This window comes from Acinonyx jubatus, chromosome A1, assembly GCF_027475565.1.
Source record: "Acinonyx jubatus isolate Ajub_Pintada_27869175 chromosome A1, VMU_Ajub_asm_v1.0, whole genome shotgun sequence".
Taxonomy (NCBI): Eukaryota; Metazoa; Chordata; class Mammalia; order Carnivora; family Felidae; genus Acinonyx; species Acinonyx jubatus.
This window is the reverse complement of record NC_069380.1, coordinates 14059776-14085293: the sequence shown is the minus strand read 5'-3', so window position 1 is coordinate 14085293 and position 25518 is coordinate 14059776. Positions and strand designations below refer to the sequence as shown.

Sequence of the window (25518 nt, the reverse complement as noted above, 5' to 3'; positions counted from 1 at the left end):
AGCTGGGCATTCAAGATCTTCCTTGATTGAATTTGAACTCTATTTTGCAGTCTTATCTTTAACTACTACCATTCTCATACTTTATTCTGGATAATTTAATGTAATGAGACGAGCCTGGCTGTTTCAGCCTTGTGCTATTCCTTGGGACTGAGAAGTCTGAATATTCATTTATAAAACATGCAGTCTTTATTATTTATTCTTTATAAAGCATACAGTCTAGTCAATGCTTTACTTAAATATAACTAAATATTGCTTTATATTAACATTATAATTATCTAAGACTCGGTATGACCTCACAAACTAGACTATAGCTACTTGATGCTGAGATTAACTTCTACATTAATTTTTACATTTATTTGTATTCTACACAGTGCATAGCACAATGGCTGGCTGTGTGTCCTATCACAGAATGGTTGTTTAATACATATTAATTTGCATGGAAGAAGGCATATGCCCCCAAACATATTAAGTAAACTACCCGTTAGTTAACAAATACAGTAATCCTATGTGCCAAACACATTGCTAGAGGTTAGGCACTTGAACTCTTGAGAAGTTTTCAGTCTGAAAAGTTGTTATCTACTCCAATTAATCACCCTTTGATAACTTAATATTATAATACTAGTCAACTGAATCACTATTTCAGTAGAAGAAGAGGAAAATCATATGACTATTATGATGGATAAAAAACATATGACAAAATTACAAATTTATTCAGGACAAAATATTTTAACAAACCAAAATAGAAAGGGAAGGGAAATGAACTTTGTTTTTACCTGATAAAGAATATCTATCAACCAAACAACCAACCAACCAACCATGTTCTGGCAAATATCACAATTATGGCAAATTATTTAAAACTCTCCCCTTTCCATTAGTAACAAGACAAGTGCTATTACATTTCAATTCAACATTGTATCAGGGGGCTTGGTCATTAGAGTTAAGTAAGAAAAACAATGTCCCCAACAGTATACAGATTAAAAAAAGAAGTAAAACTATTAGTGTTTGCAGGTGATAGGAAGTCTAAAAAATATACAAGTTATTATAATTAAGTGAATTTGGCAAGGCTACTAGATAAAGGTCTATGCAAGGAAACAGTATATTTCAGTCTCAAGCTCACAGTTAACTTTTTAAAACAACATTTGCAGAAGTTACACAAAAACATCAAATACGTAAGAATAAATCCTATGAAAGATTTACAACACCTACACACTAAAATCAGGAATTATACTGAGAGAAGTTAAAGACCTATGTAAATAGTCATATATCATACACATGATATGGTTTATATTTCAGTATTTAAAGATGTCAATTCTCTCCAACTTGCTCTATAGATTCAATGTAATCCTAATCAAAATTACAACATATTTTTTGTTGCAGAAATTGACAAAGCTGATTGAAAAAATTACAATGGAAATGTCAAGGCCAAGGGTAACCGAGAATCTGTGAGAACCACAGAGCTGAAGGATTTGCATTTCTGGGTATCAAGACCTATTTAGAGAGCAATGGTAATAAGGGCAGTGTGGGATGGTGCAGGAATAGACAAGGTGATCACAAGTACTGAAGAAAAAGCCCAGAAGGTCCAAGACAGACCCAGAAAAAGACATCTTAGTACAGTGAGGGGAAAAGCATGGTCTTTTCAACAAATAGTGCTGAGTCAAATGAATGTCCATATGGTTAAACATTAACCTTGACTTCTACCCCTTGCCATACACAATTCCAGATGGTTTCCAAATCTGAAGATGAAAGGCAAAGCAATAAAGCTTTTAGAAGAAAACCTAAGAGGATATCTCTGTGATGTTGGAGTAGGCAAAGATATCTTTTTATTTTATTTTACTTTAATTTTTTTTTATTTTAGAGAGAGAGAGAGAGAGTGAAAGTGTGGAAGCAGAGGGGAGGGGCTAAGGAAGAGAGAGAGAGAATCTCAAGCAGGCTCCATGCTTAGCACGGAGCCTGATGAGGGACTCGATCTTACAATCCCGGGATCATAACCTGAGCTGAAATCAAGAGTCAGACACTCAACTGACTGTGCCACCTAGGCACTCCAAGGCAAAGATATCTTAAACAAGAAACAGAAATCATTAACCATAAAAGAAAAAATGGATAATTTGACCAAGATATAGGAAAGCAAAAGGCAACACACAAGAGTGGGAGACAGTATCTACAATACATATATCCAGCTTCAGATCCAGATTATTTAATGAAGTCTTACAAATTAGTAAGAATAAAAAGACACCCAATAGAATAATAGACAAAAGACTTATACAGACATTTGACATAAATGGATAGGCAAACTTTTACTGGTCATTATAAAAGGTACTCCATTAGTCATCAGGAAAATGCAGATTAAGACAGCAATGTAATACATTTAACTTTGAACTGAATGGCTAAAATGAAAAAGGCTGAAAATGCCAAGTGTTAGAGAAGATGTAGAACAAGTAACTGAGCACTCTGGACAACTGTTACACCATAAAGCTAAACATAAGCTGTACTATGCCTTAATAACCAATCCTAGATATATGCCTAACAGAAATGTATTTACTTGTTCATCAAAGAAATAACAAAAACAAATACATATTAAAATGTTCACCGCAATACTATTCATACTAGTCAAAAGTATATTCACAAAATGAACTAGTATATAGCAATGAGAATAAACAACCTAAAACTATAAGCAACAATATAGATGAATCTCACCAATGTTATATTGAGTAAAAAGTACCAGACAAAAGAGCTCATACTATGTGATTTGTTCATATAAATACAGAAGTAGGCAAAAGAAATATCTCATCTTAGAATTTAGGACACTGGTTATTGGTAGATAGGTGGGTGGGAAGTACAAGTGGGGCTTAGAAGCCTTAGAAGAGACTTTAGAAGGTTTGGTAATGTTCTGGTTTTTTTTTTTTTTTTTAATCTAGGATAAGTGCATAGATGTTTTTTCGGTTTTTGAGAATTCATTGATCTGTCTCATTATGATATATGCACTTTTCTGTATGTATCACACTTTAAAGTAAAAAAAAAAATCACTGTTTCTGTTTGCCGTCTTCTTTCACTCTGTGAAAATCTATGGTCTATTTTGCTGCTTATCTGAAATTCACATCTAGCAATTTGATTTACTTACCAAGTAAAATCTACCCAAGACCCTCCAAACGTTGACTTTATTTGCATTGTTTACCAATACATGAAGGGAAATGACAAAGCTAACTTAAAAAGCAGAGGATGTTAAAATGGCCAGCCAATGCCATGATATAGTTTAAATATACCAGGAAACCTCCAAAATATGTTTACAGCGACCAGTTGTATTTTCTTGAGTTTGACCACAGACTTCCATTCCTATGAGTTATGAGCCTGTTTCTATCTTTTAGTTTCCACTAGAAAGATAGATTTAGGCCTATCTATGAGGGAGAGACACTTTATTAGGGGTTTGTTTTTCAGAGGCCATGCCAGCCAATGGGGCCAGAGAAACTTTTGGAAGCAGAGACCTCTGAAATACAAGGTAGAATGAAAGAAAAATAGATTTAATTTAGTTTGTGTAGGCCTACTCTTAGATTCACACATACATATATATACACATAAGCACATTCCTCACTTTGTATATCTAAATTTCTTTTTTCCCCAAAACAGTAGGATTCAATGGTATATCAATTAAATTCTGATGTATCATTATCAAAGTTATTATTTTGTTCTTCTAATTTTGTTCTTCTAATCTTAAAGCTACCCTGAAATCAGAATAATTATGGTGGTTTTTGGAAAGACACTACAATAGGATGACACTCTCTCTTCTCAGGTACTCTCTTAAAGTGGTTAGTAAAAAGCTTACAAAGACCAGAATAAGAATAAGGGATTTCAATGAAAAGATCCAAATCAGTGTTCTTGTTTTTGGCGGGGCGTGAGGCTGTGTACCTGTATGTATGTGTATGGTTATTTATTTGTTTTGGTTGGATAAATGGAAGGCAAGCATGACAGAGGCCACTAAAGACAGGGCCTTACTGGTGGAAGTCTCAGAATTTATTGGGAAGTTACTGTAAAGGCAGGAGTCAGATGGCTTCCAAGATGATATGGTATGGTAAAGCACCAAGCCAAGAAAAGAATTTAAAGACAGCTCGATGGCTGAATATCTGGAATGGATAGGTAAAGACAACTGGGATCTGAGCTAGAGGCTTATTTATTAAAAGAAGTAAATTTTAACAAGGCAGTAGAATGAGAGGCAGCACTATGTGATGATTATGTGTTTCAGATGTAAAAGTTTGGAAACATTTCGAATTGGGTGAAATTAACCATCAAAACCATAGAGAATAGATCAGTTCTAGCAGTTTTTTGGTGGACCTTTTGGGTTTTTCCACATTGAGTATCATGTTGCCTGTGAGAGTGAAGTTTGACTTCCTCCTTGCCGATATAGGTGCCTTTTATTATTGTGTGTGGTCTGATTGCTGAGGCTAGGACTTCCAACACTATATTGAATAATAGTGGTAAGAGTGGACATTCCTGTCATGTTCCTGACCTTAGGGGGAAAGCTCTCAGTTTTTCTCCATTGAGGATGATATTAGCGGTGGGCCTTTCATACGTGGCCTTTATGATCTTGAGGTATGATCCTTCTATCCCTACTTTCTTGAGGGTTGTTATCAAGAAGATGCTGTATTTTGTCAAATGCTTTCTCAGTATCTATTGAGAGGATCATATGGTTCTTATCCTTTTATTAATATGATGTATCATATTGATTGCTTTGCAGATATTGAACCCATCCTGCATCCCAGGAATAAATCCCATTTGATTGTGGTGAATAATTCTTTTAATGTATTATTGGATCCAGTTTGCTTGTATCTTGTTGAGAATTGTTGCATGCATGTTCATCAGGGAAACTGGTCTGTATTTGAACTGATACATGAATTCAGCAAAGCCACAGGATATAAAATCAACGTAATAGGTTGTATTTCTATACACCAAAAATAAAGCAGCAGAAAGAGAAATCAAGGAATCAATCCCATTTACAATTGCAACAAAATCCATAAAATACATAGGAATAAACCTAACCAAAGAGGTGAAAAATCTATACACTGGAAACTATAGAAAGTTTATGAAAGAAATTGAGGAAGACACAAAAAAAATGGATACACATTCCATGCTCATGGATTGGAGGAACAAATACTGTTAAAATGTCAATCCTACCCAAATAAATCTACATATTCAATGCAATACCTATCAAAATAACACCAGCATTCTTCACAAAGTTGGACAAAACAATCCTAAAATTTGTGTGGAACCAGAAAAGACCCTGAATAGCCAAAGCAATCCTGAAAAAGAAAACCAAAGCTGGAGGCATCACAATTCCCGACTTTGAGCTGTATTACAAAGTTGTCATCATCAAGACAGTATGGTACTAGCACAAAAATAGACACACAGATCAGTGGAACAGGAGAAAAAACCCAGAAATGAACCTACAAATGTATGGCCAACTAATCTTTGACAAAGCAGGAAAGAATATCCAATGGAAAAAAGACAGTCTCTTCAGCAAATGGTGCTGGGAAAACTGGACAGCGACTGCAGAAGAATGAACCTGGACCACTTTCTTACACCACACACAAAAATAAACTCAAAATAGATAAAAGACTTAAATGTAAGACAGGAAACCATCAAAATCATAGAGGAGAAAAGAGGCAGCCACCTCTTAGACCTCAGCTGTAGCAACTTCTTACTAGACATGTCTCTGGAGGAAAGGGAAACAAAACCAAAAATGAACTATTGGGACTTTATCAAGGTAAAAGCCTTCTGCACAGCAAAGGAAACAATCAGCAAAACTAAAAGACAACTGATGGAATGAGAGAAGATATTTGCAAATGACATATCAGATAAAGGGTTAGTATCCAAAATCTATAAAGAACTTATCAAACTCAATCTCCAAAAAACAAATAATCCAGTGAAGAAATGGGCAAAAGACATGAAAAGACTTTTTGAATGAAGACTTCCAGATGGCTAACAGACACATGAAAAGATGCTCAACATCACTCATCATCAGGGAAATACAAATCAAAATCACAATGAGATACCACCTCACACCAGTCAGAATGGCTAAAATTAACACCTCAGGCAACAACAGATGTTGGTAAGGATGCAGGGAAAGAGGAACCCTTCTGCACTGGAATGCAAACTGGTGCAGTCACTCTGGAAAACAGTATGGAGGATCCTCAAAAAATTAAACATAGAACCACCCTATGACCCATCAATTGCACTACTAGGTATTTATCCAAGGGATAGAGTGTTTCAAAGGGACACATGCACCCCAATGTTTATACCAGCACTATCGATAATAGCCAAAGTATGGAAAGAGCCCAAATGTCCATCACTGGATGAATGGATAAAGAAGATGTGGTACATACATACAACGGAATATTACTCAGCAATCAAAAAGAATGAAATCTTGCCATTTGCAACACGTAGATGGAACTAGAGGGTATTATGCTAAGTGAAATAAGTTAGAGAAAGACAAACATCTGATAAGATAACATAAAATAAGATATTACAAAACAGCCCATCAACAAACAAAATATCTCAAAACATAATCTTGGTTCTTATCAGCTTTTCCCTTTTCTTAGCTCTTAAAATAAACATGAAAACACAGGGTATCTGATTGCCATAGCCTTGTCATCATCATAGAATTTATCCTCTTATCAGGATGAAGGAGGCTTGAAAATCTGCTAGAAAGAAATGCTGGACATACTGCTCCATATTTGAGCTCCCCAGCCTTTTTAGTGGGGTACCATACTGTCCACCCTAAGCAGGCTTGTAATAACTTTTCAGCAGTCTCTATTAGTGCCTGTGTCCACAACTTTATCCCCCCTTTTCCTAAATGCTCTACAAGTCCAAATCCCACTCTCCCCTTCAACAGCCTAAGCATCTCTGGGGAGGACATCCTATTTCTTCCATCCTCAGTGTCACCCAAAGACTGCTTCAACCTAGAGACTCTTCTGCGGATCTTGCATAATTCTAGACAACTGGGATAATTTATAGAGTGAATGAGAAAGAGGAAAAGAAGATGAACTAAAGACTATGTGTGACACCAAAGTATTTGCCTTTTTCCTAAAGTAGGATGTGTCATATACAAATCTGGATTTTGTGAATAACACAAACATCATAATCATAGCTTACGTGACAGAAATTCTAAATGAGGAAAAAAATTAGATTTATAAAAATGTTTAGACATTTAATCCATAGCAGTGAAGTTAAATTTAACTAAATTGAAGATGAAAGAAACAACATTCTTAAAAAGTAATGAAGACTTTCATTCTGGAATGATTCCAACATTCAAATATAGCAGCCATATCAATGAACAAATACCAGACAGCAACTTCATAACGCTTAAGGGCTCCATACTTTACAACAGTGCCCTTAATGGAAAAGTTAATGTAGCATTGAATAAAACTGAGCTGTTCAGCTGCTGCAGTAAAACCTTTAGATCATGGAAATAATGAGTCATTTTTCTTTCCCTATTCTTGACCAAAAACAAAAGTTAAAAAAAAAAAAGAATAAAAAAGGAGTAACAACAGCAAAAGGTTTATGATCATACTACCCAAATAGTTCCCAACAAATTGCATTGTCATTAGACATTTTCTCTTATAAATACTTGTGAGGTAAAAAAATATTTAACACAGAAATATTACCTTTCAAATATTCAAGATACAACAATTTGTCTACTAAGTAACTGGAAACAACAGCCATACTAATTCAGTTAACTATGAAAAAAAAAGTGATTTAGGAAACATGCCTAACGTTTTCCCTAAACTCCCTAATTTTTCTGACAATATATTCTTGATAACTTGTTATTACAAAGCCAAAGTTTTATCATTTATTATAAATTTCAACCTCCCAAATGCTATGGTTTCGAGTATAGTTTCTGGGAACAGAAGTTAACTTGCTACCTTGCTAGATATGTGTGAAACGATATAATAAGGTGTATCCCTTGTTTGTATTCTATGAAAACATTGCTGTACATTTCTATTATGTTATAGTGGAAGTGAAGACTGAAATATGTAAAGGTGTTAAGTCAAGAGGATGAGACTTGTCATAATCTTATTCTTTGAGTAAACAGAGGAAGATTTTCTAAGGTTTTCTTTTTTTAAACCGCTCCACAAAAAAATAGCGTAACTGTCTTAAACTTCATTTGGCAAATTTAACAAGAACCTACTGAACACGTAAAACAGAACATGACTTTGGAATAGGAGGTGGCCCAGAAATGGCATAATTAAAAGCTCTTGAATCAAAATAGATGTTTTAGGTTTTAATCAAAAATCAAAAGAAATGTATGTACGCCATGAGTTGTAAATCAGATTTCACTATGCAAACAAACACATAATCTAGTATAAGTGACCAAAAGTTGTGTGTGTACTTTTTTGAAAGGCCAGGAAAGTAATGCCAAGGTGCTTAATAATAGTTAATTACTCAAAAAAAAAGAAAAACAAATCTATACACATTTTAACCTCAATAATTTTTAAAAAGCTGCCCAAAACTTTTAAAACCAAAGGCAGAATTTCTGACTTTATAGGATTATAGGTGATACTGTTTCTCTTGGGAAAACAGTACTAATGGAAAATACTGTCACAGTTTTATTCAGGAAAGTTATTTCTACTTAATATTCTATCCATATATTCCCATGTATTTATAAAAGTATAATGCCAATGAATAAATGTTTTCATTTAGATAATAGTGAGAAGTATAAACGAAAACTGTAAGACAAATTATTAGAAATCAAAATAGTAAAGATATCAAGCCTCTGTAAGTGTTTTGGGCCTGAAATATGCTGGTAACTATTCCAATGATCAAATATATTACTATACATATTTAAATTAAAAACATATAACAGGGAGTGCTTGGGTGGCTCAGTTCTTTAAGCATTTGACTCCTGATTTCAGCTCAGGTCATAATCTCACAGTTTGTGACTTTGAGCCCTGCGTCAGGCTCCGTGCTAACAGTGCAGAGCCTGCTTGGGATTCTCTCTCTCCCTCTCAAGAATAAAAACAAAAAACAAAAAACAAAAAACAAAGAAAAACTTCAAATATATAAAAGAGTGAAAATGCCAATAAGTTAAAATTCAGGTTTGCTTTAAAATTATTACCAATTTAAAATATTCATTAACAAGCATTTGATGAAATTACAAAATTTTGTGTTCTAATTTACGGTCCACAATTCTATGATATAATTAATATGCCACATTTTTCATATGAAAAATATTGAAGCCTGAAGAGGTTATGAGATTGCCAAAGTGGGCTCCTGGGTAGCTCAGTCTGCTAAGTGTTGGACTTTGGCTCAGGTCATGATTTCACGGTTTGTGGGTTCAAGCCCCGCATCAGGCTCTGTGCTACAGCTTAGAGCCTGGAGCCTGCTTCAGGTTCTGTGTCTCCCTCTCTGTCCCTCCCCAGCTCACGCTCTGTCTCCTCTCTCAAAAATAAATAAACAAACAAGAAAAGAAATTTGCCAAAGCTATACAGATCTGAAGCTCTGGAGATGAAACCTGAATTCAAGTCTCTCTGAGTCTATAGCTCCAACATAAAGTTATCCATATAATTAATAACCACTTAAAAATTAATTTTTGCAACTTAAATTTTAAACTAAATTTAACAATTTAGTTTACTTTTATTATATACAAAGCTTACTAAATGATACACTGAAAGTAAGATTTTGCCAAAATATATAAAATATTATAGTTAAAATATTTTCAATTTCCTGAATAATATGATTAATTCTTTCCATATTTCAAGGTAAAGCAGAAAGTTAGAGTTGGAGGCAGAGGCCAAATGTACTCTTACTTAATTATTTATCTGACCTTAATAATTTCTGAAAAGTTAGCAAATATGCCCAAATAATAATTACTATTATCTTATTTCCCAATAATAATTAATATTTGGGCATACTTCATAATGTTTCAGAATTCTCTGAGACCAGTCATATTCATTCATCTTTTCATTCATTCATTTATTCTTTTATTCATTCACTTCTTTACTGACTCAATAATATTTGTTTACAGACCACTTCTTATATGCCAGGCACTCTGACACATGCCAAAACTTCTGAAGAATACAGAGTTTTGGCTATAAAAGAAAAAAATAAATATACAATAGAGCAGGGATATAAATAAGAAAGTGTTACAGAAGCACAAAGAAGGAAGAAACGAAACCTAAAGTGGTAATACTCCAGCTGTTTTATTCACTGTAAGGCCTCACAGGAGACCTAGCTAAAGATATCAAGTGGACAGCTGGAAATTCTGATCTGACCACACGGCATTTTAACAAAGGCCAGTTAAATGTTTATTTTTTAAAAATCTTGTTTTATTTTTTTTTTTTTGGTTTTCTTGTGTTCGTTTATTTTCCTGGGATAATCATTAAGGTATTCTGTTAGTCAATCAAATTGGCAGGCTACTGTAATTTTGTGGTTGAAGGAAGGTGGGTGAGACATTTCAAAATAAAAATCATTTTAATGGCATGGTTTCAAGTGGGACAGAACAGGGGTGGATACTGAAGAAATTCAAGAAAATTGAAGAGACAAATCCAAGGTATTTTATTTGTCTAGGTCCTGAATTATACCCAAATTAGAAGAGCAGAGAACAGTCACAAAGTCTGAGTTAGGAGCACACATAAGGTTGTGAGATGACTATCATTTTATAGATCAAAAAAGTTGAATTTTAATTGAAAATAATCTGGAAGATGGTAAATAAAAAGTAGTTGGGATTAACTAGAGAAGAGCCTTAATTGATTTATCAAATTTATTTTAAACTAAGTATCACAGACATGATGCTCCTCAAGGGAATGACTGATTACAATGACATCCACTCATCACTTAAGTGCCCTTGAACTATTAATACTTAAAACCAATATTTGTCTAACTCTGATCATGGCACCATCAAATTTACTGAATGGTGAAAACTTTAATTATCACTTAATTATCATATACTTAATAAGTGCTTTTAAAGAAGTTAAGGTATTTTGTAGCTATTTGATATGTTTGTTAATTTACTGGTTAAAAATGTAACTTAAAATATTCCAAAAAAACCATTCCGTTTACTCAGTTGGATAAATCTAGTTTATAAGCTTTAAAAATTCCTATATGATAGTTTATATTTACTATTTTTTTTGCCTAGCCCTTGAAAGTCTTTCTTAATCCAGAACATAGCCATACTTAATTTTTAAGGTTTATGTTAAGACTGAAAACACATAAAAATCCTTCTTATGTAATATCCCGTTACCTAGCTCTGAACAGTGTTTTTATCTATTGAGTGCTTGATTGCAATTTGGTAGCTATTTACTGAATATTAATAGCTAACAGAAAAGAATCCCACTTAACAGAAAACAGTTTCTGTCTTAACACTGTCCACAATCAAATTTTTAGGGCTCTTATCATTTTGAAAGGCTATTAAAAATACAAGAAAGTATTATTAGGGCTTGGTTACCTAAGGTAAAGTAGCTGATCATTTATTTATTAAGTATTACACATCAACCTTCTCTTCATGGAAGACTGTTTTTCTACTTGATGCTAATGCTCAAAGATTTAATTAGTAAGGTCAATCTTATTTTTCCTGGGGTCTTGTATCATATTAGTAATTGGCCTTCTTTTCTGACAGGGTTCAGAGCCCTTCATTTTCTTAGTTTTCTGCCTGGGTTGCTACTGAAAATGCTTATGATGGTCTTTTTATAGATCTGTTATATATATTTTTATAATAACTTATATAAAAATATAATTTCTATGCTTTCCCCCACAGGTTTTACATTATACAGCCCACTTTGGTGTTTAGAATTTATCATTATCATGCAAATTGGATTATTAGTAGCCAAAGTACAAAATCCTATTTGAAAAGTGGCTTAGAGGTTTTATCATACCAAACTAAACTGACAAAAGTTTTTTTACATATGGAAATTGGGAGGCAAAAGTAACTTGTTTTCAGATCACTTCATCCTATAGATCTATTATATAAGCAGTAAGAGTATTAATAGCATTTATGAGTTGGATTTTCTTCTAGTTTGTGGACGTGACCTCTGGAATGTGGTATAGTGAGAACTGGGTGTTACGTCCTTTTAGTTTCTTCCACTGATTTATCTTAGTGTTTCATGTTAATTATTATTATTATTTTTTGGAATGCCTCACTGTCCCCAATTATTTTTCCTGAATGCCTCAATAGATGCTTACAAAATGAGTGGTGTAAAAAAACTACTGAAGTAAAAAATTTATATTTGAGAAATTATATAATGGCAAGTATTTTTTAAAAATGAATATAGAAAAAATAAAGATGTAATTCAATGAAAACACAATAAAAACCTATATTAAAATATCCTTGCAGAAACCAATTTTACTATTTTTGGAGCCTTAAATATACCAAAAAATTTAAACTGCTTTAAAAATGTCATAATACAAATATTTTTTAAATCTATTTCCTTTTTCTTTTAATGATAGGACTACAAGGTACTGCAAATATCTGAAAATAGAACACAAACTGTAATACATAATTATTTTCTAGTGTTACTTGTTAGAAAAAGGGAGTAGTAAAATGCTTCTGTAACATTACTACTATCTGGGCCATATTTATTCCATCACGTAGTTAATTCCTAAAGCTGAAACAATCATTACATTTTGATGTTCATCTGTTTTATTGAACTACCCACAGGGAGATTTATGGGAATGCTACCATGTCAGGGTCACAAGATTAAGTGAACAGTGATGACAGTAAACACGCCATTTCTCTATATTCCAAAGGGTTTAACTCAGTTACTTAAAATGCCATAAACATAAATAGTCTTCTCTCTACAATATATCCATGACAGATGACTTCAAAATACAGCACTCTAGGGCAATGGCACTTTCCAACCAAACAAGCAACCCTTATTATTGACAAAAGACAGCAAACTCCTTGTGAACACAAATAGCAAAAAACACTTGACAGTCTAATGTACAAAACTTTAGTGTGCAAATACAGAGCAATGCCACTGTAAGCTAATTTACTCATTTCATTTATAAAAACAAAAATATATATGATATGCAGTTATAAAAAGAGGATCTTTATAGAGAAAAATACTGGTTGAATTCAAATTACTAAACATTCCTATATGTCTCCCTACGATTTTCAAAAAGTCAATGGGTTGAGCATATTATTTTAGGGAATACAGTGATATTTAACTGAAAATGTCCAATCTAAAATATAAGTTTATAAAAACAATCACATCAAAGGAGTCCAGAGATTCTTCTCGACAGCCTAATAAGGTACCATCTTTAATGATTCCAGCAAAAATACCATCTGCCAAGATAGCAGATGTTACTGCTTGAGAAATATTTCCTATGGTTTCATAAATGCATATTTTAATTAGTAGCCCAATAAACGACTGAGGGACTGTGATCATCTCCCTTTAATTCCAGGCACTTGTCGCAAATGGTCAAAAATTTTTAAATTTTATGCCATTTGTTTAGTAAACCAAGGAGAAGTTTCATTAATGTGAAGATCCAAAACTTTAATTTTTGTTTTAAACCTAATGACTTCCACAGCTGAGAAAGTAGTCTAATATTTGTGAGATGTTTATTTTATGTTCTGCTTATTGATTTTTTTCTTTCTTGTGTATTTTATACAATTCTATGTATTAAGCATTTTACAAAGTATCTTATTTTGAGGCCTATTAAAAGAGTCATCCTAATTTTTAAAAACTATATATTTTAGGAAAAAGGGCAGCAGAAATAAGGCTGGCAATCAAGTGGGTCATAAAGGTTTCAGCCTGATCATCTTCATATTCAAATTATAGACATTTTTGGTCTGACCCACAGAATCACTATTGATTTATATCACCTTGTCCTTTCAAAACATTGCTCTTGCCTATGTGATCTGCATTAGATTTCTATCAGGGAAAATGACCTCATAGGCTTTTTAAATTTCTGCCATCCTGTGGTATATTTTTTACCTCTATTCATTTGGAGATATATATACACTCACATACACACATACATACACACACATATATACTTAGGGAAGATAATAAATACATACACATACGTGTATATATATGTAAATATATATATGTATATATATACACACATATATATGTATACATATATACATATGTACATATATATATACATATGTATAAATCTGCTAAAATCTGCTAAAATATGTATAAATCTCTTGCTAAATCTGGCAATCCCACCTATTCTTCTCCCCATATGGAGGCTTGTATCAGCATCCCAGGCCATTCCTTCTATTTACCGGAGACTTAGAATGCTGACAACCTTTCTTTCCATCCCAAATACTGGAATTGTCTTGGGTAATCCAATGTGTGCCACATGCAAGGCTCCATCTTTTTCAGTTTCTCGAGCTCATCATTACTATGACCTTCAGCTTGACCCCACAACCACTTTCAGGACCACATTCTGAATTTGTCAATCTTGTAGTGACGTCGTTCTGAAATTTTGAATTAAAACATTCTAAAACTTCCCATTCTTTCAGCTCACTGACTCTTGTTTTCTTGACTCCATTATTATCTGCCTATCAATCTCCTTTCTTTTTTTACAGTCCTTCCTGAACTATCTTAGACTAAGTACACAATCTATCACTTCGAACAATTTCTTACTTGTATCTTAATATCTCTGCTCGTTTACCTTGATGAACCTACCCAGTAAAACACAACCTTGGAAGAATCTACTATATTCTTCTACTTCTTCCAAGAAGAAAGTGTATATCCTAAATGTATTCCTGACAACATCTTCTGAGGGGCAATTTGTGTATGTGTGTTTTACGGGGAGAGGGAGGGCTGAAAGAAAGAAGTAAATCAAGGATGTCTCCTAGATGCCCTTTACTGGGTGAATAGGAGAAATGAAATTTGGATTAGAAAATATGTTTTGGCCATGTCTGAGAAAGTTATCACATGCATAACTAGGGAACTAATGACATATGGCTCTACTTTCAATTTTGTGGTGGGTAATTACACTAGAATATGCCATGGGCAAGGCAAACTCAATAATCATCTTCCCATCTACACCAGTTCCTTGAGTATTTTTCAATTATAAGAATGGTCCCACCATTCACCCCGTGAATGATGAGAATAACTTAGACAACATCGTATCTAGTTAATTATTAAGTCATAATGACTCTACTTAATTTTAGATTTGTGTTTTTGATTAGAGCAGTTAGAATTAGCAACCACAATTAGAATACAGTGAGGTGAATGCCAAAGGTTCAAATTCCGAATGAAAAATATGTTCCATGATCACAGAACCTGTGCATCAAACAGATGCCCCAGGATAGCTGTAGAAAGGTTTGGGCTATGGAATCTAAACGGATGAGAAAAATAAGCAAAATCTCTACTTCATTCTATGCCAACCCCTCCCAAACGAGCGGGGTTTTGAATCTAGCAAATCTGACGCTACTCTTATCTTTTCAGCAGTGATAAGATATATTCCTTTTAAAAAGTAGCTCAGCTATCCTAAAAGAAATGATGGACATGGAGGCTTGAGGTGTAAAGAGACTGAAGTATCCAGGGCCTGAGTTTATTCCAGAACTGAGAAGATGATGTATGAAGAGGGTCCTGAAAGGGGTGGGGTATATTTACTCCCAATGAAATAGCAGAAACATATATGGTTGTACCCTGGGGGGGGGCCACAGCTCTTTGCATTAATGTAGAACCTAATATCTCATTTTGTCCAGAAATAGACCTACCTTCAAGCATAAATCAAGCATATCTCTGGGGCCCAGAGTGAAATGAGGATCCCATGGCTTTATATTCATAAGATTACGAAAAATCTCCGCATAATCCAGGAATGTATATGTAGGGTCCTATTAATGATTATGATTGGATTTTCCAAAAGCCCCATGAAGGGACTCAGAGCAAATTAATTTGGGATTAAATAAATATCCAAGTGCAGTGGTTGTAGTTCATACCCATATGTAAATATGAATATTTATTTTTATTTTTAAAACCTTTATTCATTTTAGAGAGAACTTGAGCAGGGGGAGGGGCAGAAAGAGAGGGAGACACATAATCTGAAGCAGGCTCCAGGCTCTGAGCTGTCAGCACAGAGCCCGACGGGGGGCTTGAACTCATGACCCGAAGCCAGACACAACCAACTGAGCCACCCAGGCACTCCTAAATATGAATATTTAAAAATAAGGGAAACAGAAGAAAAAGTCAGAAAGCGAAAGTTAATGTGACTCTTTCAGAATATTCCAAATACAGAATTTATTTCCAAAGCATACAATTATTACTCCACAGCACTACCTACTCATTCTTTATGTAACTTTAAGTTATTATTTTGACTTTAAAATCATGATACGGTGAGTCTGAGAACTCTTGTTTTGGAGGTGTAGGATCTCAGGTTGAAATCCAATAAGTACGCCATCTTCCCATATGACCCTGTTATGAGCATTTACCTAGCTCTTATGAAGCTGTGGCCTAAGTTTTTATGAAACTTCACTGCCATAAAACAAATATGGGTTGTGAGACACACACACACACACACACACACACACACACACACACATCTGATTTCTAAGCAGGTTTTTCCCCCTCTTATATCACACATTATCATAGTGATCAAAATTTGTAGATTGCTTAGTCTAACTCAGTTACTACCAATATACTTGATACAGCTTGCTACAACTGTATTCACTGAGTGTAGAGCACATTCCTAATTTAAATCTTGACACTTCACTTGCAAATTGCTGGAAAGAAAGTTCTTTTTTCTTCTCCCTCTGAACGTTTCAAAATCTTTATTAGATAATAGTATATTTACTGCATTTACTTTAGGATTTAAAAACTATATAATTAAAAAAATACACATAGTGAAAATTAATTCATTTAGAGGTATTAGTTACGGGAAAATCGAACTTATGTGCTTTAGATTACAGACCAATACACCTTGTTGGCATGAAAGTAATTGAGATAATCTCAGTTGCAATTTATTTAACTTTAAAACAGTGAATAAATAATATGTGATTGTAATTCTCTATATTAAAAGTATAATATAGTTAGGTAAACATTAGTATTCACAGCTCAAAAGCCATCTATAAAGACTTCTCTGGGCCTTTGATTTTTTTTTATTTTAGTTTTTGAAAACTTAATTAATTTATATACACTTGATCTTAGCCCAAAGGCTTAAAAACAATTAATTAATTTATATACAGTAAAATTCACTCTTTTTGCTGTACAGGCAGAATCTTGACAAAGGCAGAATCATGAAACCACTACCACAATCAAGATATAGAACAATTTCATCATCCTGAAAGCTCCCTCATGTTGTCCCTTTCTGGTCAAATTCTCTTTCTACTGTTAACCCTTGGAATCCACCGCTGTGTTTTATTTGCCTAAGGTTTTGTTTTTTCCAGCTGTTGCATAAATGGAATTACACCATTTGTGTTCTTTTGAGTCTGGCTGCTTTCACTTTGCAGAATACATTTGAGATTCATTAGGCTGTTGCATATAACAATAGTCTATTCTTTATAATGCTGAGTACTATTCCATTATATGGATGTACTGGTTATTTATCCATATACTAGTTGAAGAGCATTTATGCTATTTAGGGGCATGCTTTGAGCATTAATGTGCAAGTTTTTTTGCACGAGTGTACAAGTTTTTGTGTGAATGTACGTTTTCATTTCTCCTGGAGTAAATACTTAGGAGTAGGATTGTTATGTCATGTAGTAACTGTATGTCTCATTGTATTAAAAAAAAACAAATAAACTGCTTTCCAAACTTTCTTCCAAAGAAGATGCACCATTTTGTACCTCTATCAGCAATGTATGTGGGTTCCAGCTACATCTTACCTCTTTGCCAGGTCTTACATTGTAAGGTTTTTGTTTTGTTTTAATTATAGTCATACTAGGCCAACTAATCTTTGACAAAGCAGGAAAGAATATCCAATGGAAAAAAGACAGTCTCTTTAACAAATGGTGCTGGGAGAACTGGACAGCAACATGCAGAAGAATGAAACTAGACCATTTTCTCACACCATTCACAAAAACAAACTCAAAATGGATGAAGGACCTCAATGTGAGACAGGAAACCATCAAAACCCTGGAGGAGAAGGCAGGAAAAAACCTCTCTGACCTCAGCCGCAGCAATTTCTTACTTGACATAATTCCAAAGGCAAGGGAATTAAAAGCAAAAATGAACTATTGGGACCTCATGAAGATAAAAGGCTTCTGCACTGCAAAGGAAACAATCAACAAAACTAAAAGGCAACCGACGGAATGGGAAAAGATATTTGCAAATGATATATAGGACAAATGGCTAGTATCCAAAATCTATAAAGATCTCACCAAACTCCACACCCAAAAAACAAATAATCCAGTGAAGAAATGGGCAGAAGACATGGATAGACACTTTTCCAAAGAAGACATCCAGATGGTCAACAGACACATGAAATGACGCTCAATGTCACTCCTCATCAGGGAAACACAAATCAAAACCACACTGAGATACCACCTCACGCCAGTCAGAGTGGCTAAAATGAACAAATCAGGAGACTATAGATGCTGGAGAGGATGTGGAGAAACAGGAACCCTCTTGCACTGTTGGTGGGAATGCAAACTGGTGCAGCCACTCTGGAAACCAGTGTGGAGGTTCCTCAAAAAATTAAAAATAGATCTACCCTATGACCCAGCAATAGCACTGCTAGGAATTTACCCAAGGGATACAGGAGTACTGATGCATAGAGGCATTTGTACCCCAATGTTCATAGCAGCACTTTCAACAATAGCCAAATTATGGAAAGAGCCTAAATGTCCATCAACTGATGAATGGATAAAGAAATTGTGCTTTATGTACACAATGGAATGCTACGTGGCAATGAGAAAGAATGAAATATGGCCTTTTGTAGCAACGTGGATGGAACTGGAGAGTGTTATGCTGAGTGAAATAAGTCATACAGAAAAAGACAGACTGATCTTTTAAAACATCTATCAGATCATGTGACTCTTTTGCTCAAAGCCTCTCACTGCTTTTCATGCCACTTAGGATAAAGTCATGAATCTTTAACAGGATCTACAAGACTTTAAATCATCTAGCTCATATGTTACTATCCGGCCTTATCTCAAACACCTATCTCCAGTGCTCAGTAAGTTCTAGACATACTACCCTCCTTTCTGTTCATTTTATTATTTCTAAATTCTGAGTCTTTGTAATATTTTTCTCTAGAATATTCTATACCCCAGCCTTTACTGATGATTCCCTGCTCATTCCTTGAGTACCTAATTCAAATAGAACTTCTTTAAAGAAGACTTCCCTGACTTCTGAATCTAAAATGAAGATCCTTTGCTATACTCTTTCCTTCAGAGCACCCTGTACTTTTCTTTCCTAGTAATTGCCAAAGTTTGCCTTTACGTCTTTTATTTCTATAATCATTTGGTTCGTGTAATAGGTCTCTTCTATTGGACTTCTATGAACTAAGCGAGGGAGGGAGTTATTCTACTTTGTTTCCCACTATGCTAATAAGAGCTATCTGTTCATTATATGAATAAAATCCATAGATTAGAGCTATATATTGCAAGTTAGAGGGTGATTAAGTGGCATGGGAAATTACTTTAAGAAGTAATTTTTAAGTTGGAAGGAGAAGAACAAATTAGTTTATAGAACTACGAAAAGCTACATTAGCCAAGACAATAAGGCATTGGTGAAAGAACAAATAGGTCAGTGGAACAAAATGCCCACAAATAGACTACAAACTTAACACACTTCAAAAAAAATTAGCTAAAAATGGATCACAGACCTAACTGTAAAATGTAAAACCATAAAACTCCTAGAAGATGACATCGAAACCTAGATGATGTTTGGTACTGTTGGTGCCTTGTTAAAATTTATTATTATCATTATTATTATTATTACTTTTTGGTGGTACCTTTTTAGGTACAACATCAAAGATACTATCCATGGAAGACATAACAGAAACTGGACTTCGTTAAAATTAAAAACTTCTGCACTACAAAAGACACTATCAAGACAATGAAAAAATAAGCCACAGACTGGGAGAAAATATTTGCAAAAAACACATCTGATAGAGGACTGTTATGCAAAATATACAAAGAATTCTTAGAACTCAATAATAAGAAAACAAACAACCTTATTAAAAAATGGGCCAAAGTCCTTAACAGACACCTCACCAAAGATGTACAAATGGAAAATAAGCATATGAAATGATGTTCTACATCATGTGTCATCAGGAATATGCATATCAAAATGAGATACCACTATATACCTATTTGAATGGCCAAAATCTGGAATTCTGACAATACCTAATGCTGGCAAGGAGGGAGAACAATAGCAATTCTTATATATTGGTGCTGAGAATGCAAACTGTTGTAGCCACTTTGAAGATACTCCGGTGGTTTCTTACTCTTTCTTACTCTTACCATACCATCCAGCATCATGCTTTTTGGTATTTACCCAAAGGAGCTGAAAACCAATGCCTATACAAAAACCTGTACATGGATGTTTACAGCAGATTTATTTACAGCTGCCAAAACTTGGAAACAAACAAGATGCTCTTTAGTAGGTGAATGGATAAATACACTGGGTGAATGGATAAATACATCCAGACAATGGAATACTATGCAGTGCTAAAAGAAAATGAGCCATCAAGCCATGAAAGGACACGGAGGAAACTTAATTGCATGTAACTAAGTAAAAGAATTCAGTCTGAAAAGGTTATATACTGTATGATTTCAACTATATGACATTCTGGAGAAGGCAAAACTATGGATAAAATTAAAAAAAAAATTAGTGGTTGCCGGGGGGGGGGGGGGAAGAGAGATGAATAGGCAGAACATAGAATTTTTAGGGCAGTTAAAATACTATGTATGGGGGTGCCTGGGTGGCTTAGTAGGTTGAGTGTCTGACATCGGCTCAGGTCTTGATCTCATGGTCTGTGGATTTGAGCCCCACGTCAGGCTCTGTGCTGACAGCTTGGAGCCTGGAGCCTGCTTCTGATTCTGTGTCTCCCTCTCTTTCTGCCCCTCTCCTGCTCATGCTCTGTCTCTCAAAAATAAATAAATGTAAAAAACAAACAAACAAACAAATAAATAAATAAAATTTAATACTATGTATGATATTAAAATGATGGATATATGTCATCACATATTTGTCCTGACCCACAGAATATACAACGCCAAGAGTGAACCCTTAGGTAGACTATGGACTGGGTGATTATGATGTGTCAATGTAGGTTCATTCTTGGTAACAAATGTACAGTTTGGATGAATGACCTTGATTATGGGGGAGGGTACACATGTGTGTTGGGAGAGGCTATAAGGGAGATCTCTGTTGTAAACCTAAAACTGCTCTAAAAAAATAAGTCTTTTTAAAGTTTTTTTCAAAGAGCTACCAAAAAAGAAAAGAGACTAACAAATATGAGAGGTCTACTCTGTGTTAGACATCGTATTGAGTATTTTGCATGTTTTATTTTACCATTAAAATAACCCAATGATACAGGAATTGTTCATCCTAATTCCCAGATGAATTGAACTTTGGTTTTATGCAAGGATAAGTACATTTTGTCATTTAATAAAATAATTTCATTTAAAATATAAAATTGCCCCAGAGAATAGACTAATTTATTTTTCTACACATCCCCAGTATCACTGTAAGAAAAGGTATACATTAAGTATTCATTTATTAACTTAGTCAATGGATATTTATTTAACATCTACATGTATCAGGCATTATTCTAGGTGCTAAGTATATTACTGTGGACAAAAGAGAGACAATCTCTTCAATTATGGAATTGGATGCTGGTGGGACACAAAACAATACAAGTGACAAATAAGTAAAGGATATAATACGTAAGATAGAAATAAATGTTGGAAAGGAAAAATAAAGCAGAAAAACACAATATAAAATAGTTGGGGGAAGAAGTAGAATTTTAGACAGAGTGGCTACAGAAGGCTCTTTTGAGAAAGTACCATTTGAATTAAAACTGGAAGAAAGTAGGAGAGCTAGTTGCATAGAATGGGAAAAAGCATTCTAAGTAGAGTAAGCATGTCCCAAAAGCCTAAAAAAATAGGAGAAAGCCGCAGTGACTGGAATACGTTATTTCAGATTTACCAGCCTTGACAATCATGTGAGCCAATTCTTTAAAATAAATCTGTATATCTATATCTATATCTATATACCTATATCTATATCTATATCTATATCTATATCTATATCTATATCTATACCTATACCTATATGTATATCTCTGTGTCTCACATATATCCCATTGGTTCTGTTTCTGTGTTTCTCTGGAGAACCCTGACTGGAACAATGTCTCTTTTTGTATAAGCTGTGTGATACTATGTAAGTTTTATGTAACCTCTGAAAGCTTCAGTTTTCTCATGTAATATGGAAAACGTTTGAGTATCAATCTAAGTAGAGATGTTATGAAGGTTTAATGAAATAATTCATGTAAGGTTCTTAGTATTACCTTAAATGCAAAAATAATAAAGATTTACTAGGGTGGGGCTCCTGGGTGGCTCAGCCAGTTGGGTGTCTGACTTCAGCTCAGGTCACGATCCCACGGTTCGCAGGTTCGAGCCCCGCATCAGGCTCGGTGCTGACAGCTCAGATCCTAGAGCCTGCTTCAGATTCTGTGTCTACCTCTCTCTGCCCCTCCCCCACTCACACTATGTCTCTCTCTCTCTCTCTCTCTCTCTCTCAAAAATAAAATAAACATTAAAAAATAAAAAAAAGATTTACTAAATCTATCTTACACTTGGAATACCAGGTCAGATGATCAAACACTATCCTCGTCATATTCTAGATGTTCTTCCCTAACTAATAGAATTGCTTCTATCAGAATTCTTCTTAGTAGTGTCCTGTCCACAATTAACCAACCCCTAAACTATGCTAAACACTTAAAAGCAATTAATGGGAACAAATAAAATGAAGATATAAAAATGAAGAACATTAGCAATCTAAATATAGTGATCTGCTTCATTATTATTTTTCTAGAAAACTTCATTGTATAAAGAAAATAATTTTATACCACAACACTTTAGCAAGGAGAACATCTGTAATCCATAAACAACCAATTTTGGTTTTACTTACACTATAATATCACAAATGTCCTAATCTGCAATGAAAATCCATCGCAAGAAAGACTGAATAGAAAAATACGGAAAAAAATTTCTAAAAAGGATGTATTAACTCTCCACAGTAAATGTTTGTATTATTACCTGTTTATAAGAAAAATTCAGAATGATATAAATTTAATAAGTAGGAAGAGTTGACTCTTGAAACATGAAAAAAAGAGCCACTTCTTAGAATTAACACACATCATCATGTAAGAGACAGTAGTCTAAAATACTTGCCTAATTTTTTTATGATGTTGTGTATTAGGATTAAATTAGAAATAACTTCCACTGGAGCTTCTGTTAAAAGTTTAGCTTTTATTCCAAAGGATTCTAAAGAGGAATTACTAAAAATATCAGGGAAAAATTCAAGCAATTTTTTATGCTTTAAATCATATTTTCTAGATAATTTTAAAGTTTATAGACGTTTTTAAAACTTCTATTATAAATAACTTGTGAATTATTATTTACTTGTAATCTTATTACTCACCTATGAGAAACTGCTCCCCAAGCGCCATGCTTGTTTGTGAGAATATTGAGGATCTTCTGTTTCAGTTGGTTTGCCGTAACGTGATCTCGATGTTTAGCGGCACTTATAAGATGGTCACACATCTTTTCTTCCTCTCTTCTATCAGCAGCATACTGGGCACACTGAGACTATAAAAACATACAAACAGTGCATAATGTTTAACAATGCATAACTTCTGCTATGGCTAAGTAAGGAATATTATCTAACCTTCAGTTAAAGGGTAATAATTCAATTTTAAAAACTCAGATAATCCAATCTTGTGAAAATTTATTCTAAAGAATATAGTCATTATAATTACTTTTTAAATTGGTAAAAATGTGTCTTATGTGTTTATACATAAAGTATATGGAAGATAATTTGGATGATGTTATATAAAGCAATTAATGACATTTAAGGCTCCCAAAATTCTGAGTCTGTTGCTAATACATTAAAAAAAACCATTTTAGAATAATGGTTTATTAAGAATGTAAATCTAATTATTATTTTAACCAATATAGTATATATTGCACTTAAAATAAGGTAAGCTTTTCTCTACAATCCTTCCCAATCCTAGTATTTAATGTGTTCAAAGGTTCTCAGGATAACAACTATCTTATTCTTATCTTTCCTAATAATCAGTTGTTCTGTCGGCTACTGTATTCATGCTCACTGGCATTAGCAACAAAGCTAATCAATCCCACTGTGTATCAAAAAGGTTCAATATGATGATGAAGATGAGCATCTCTTTAATTATGAGTGTGATTTTTTGTATAGTGATTTTTATATTGGGTGGATTCACTGTAAATTTTAACATTACCAAGTATGTAATATGAGTCTTATAACTAGAAGAAAAAAAGTCTCACATCTAAAAAAAATACATATAATTGGCTCACATTCATCTTTACTATGTAAAAATCCGTTTCAAGGAAGGTATTCAAACATATCCCTTCAGTCTGTCTATTCTATCCACTACTACCACAAGTTATCTCTTTCAGAGAAATAACCCTACAGTAATCTAAGGAGGATTAATTCATTTTCCAATTTATCTTTTTGTACAGGGAATCACCAATTAGTACAATGATCTGCCTCCATAATGAGGTTAATATTTCATTAGCTCATTGGAGAGCAAAATTAAATTTTCATTTTTCTTCCTTAACAATTACAATGGTTAACTAAAAAAAAAAAAACTTAACTGTGAGGTACCCATCTCAAATTAAATATACTTTATCTGTTAAATACAAGCTTATATGGGAGAGAGAGAAATTCCCCCAAAAAGGCCTAGTAAAATGCCATGGCTTTTGTGAAATTTTTTATAACTTAAAAGTGGTAAATGGTGAAACACACACACACACACATCAATGCATTTACTAAGACAGCTCTAACCTAAAAAGAACAAACATTTTAGTTAAAATAACAGTATAATCCATTAAATAACAAGGATAATACTCTCCAATTTGATTTACAGTAGTATTTTATTTTATATTTACATAATTCTAAAAAACACTGAGTCTTCACATCCACTTCATGGCCTCTTATCACTCTTAGCCATGCATTCTCAATAGGAATGATCTCATCCCCAGGGGGTGAAAAGTGGTATTGCAAGGAGTGTGTGTGTGTGAAAAAATTGTATTCTTTTTATGTGTAAAGCACAGATGTGTATATAGTACATAAACAGATATACAGCACATTAGTAGATAGAAAATTTTATGGAGGGGGGTGATTAGAGTGAAAATTGTCTAAAAGGCTTGCTTAGGGGGCAATACTGAAAAAAAGGCTGAGAAACACTGCCTTCAGCTTAATTTTCACCTTCGTTAAATATGTGTTAAAGCTTGTTACTGATACCTAGCTGCTTGAGAATCTATTTTAAATGTTTTCACATGACAAATATTGATCTTCTTATATCCCCACAAAGCATCTTGATTTTCTTACTAGAAATATGAAGGACTCAAAATTCATC

At 33.8% G+C, this 25518-nt stretch overlaps 1 protein-coding gene across 11 annotated transcripts in view; it reads right to left on the bottom strand.

Moving 5' to 3' along the window:
* Window positions 1-25518, bottom strand: part of NBEA (neurobeachin) — a 676718-nt gene that overhangs the window by 284246 nt on the left and 366954 nt on the right. For all 11 annotated transcript variants that reach the window (XM_053214308.1, XM_053214315.1, XM_053214324.1 and 8 more), the window contains one exon: window positions 23544-23710. In XM_053214308.1, coding sequence (XP_053070283.1) covers window positions 23544-23710 — 167 coding nt within the window. The remainder of the gene's footprint in view (window positions 1-23543; window positions 23711-25518) is intronic.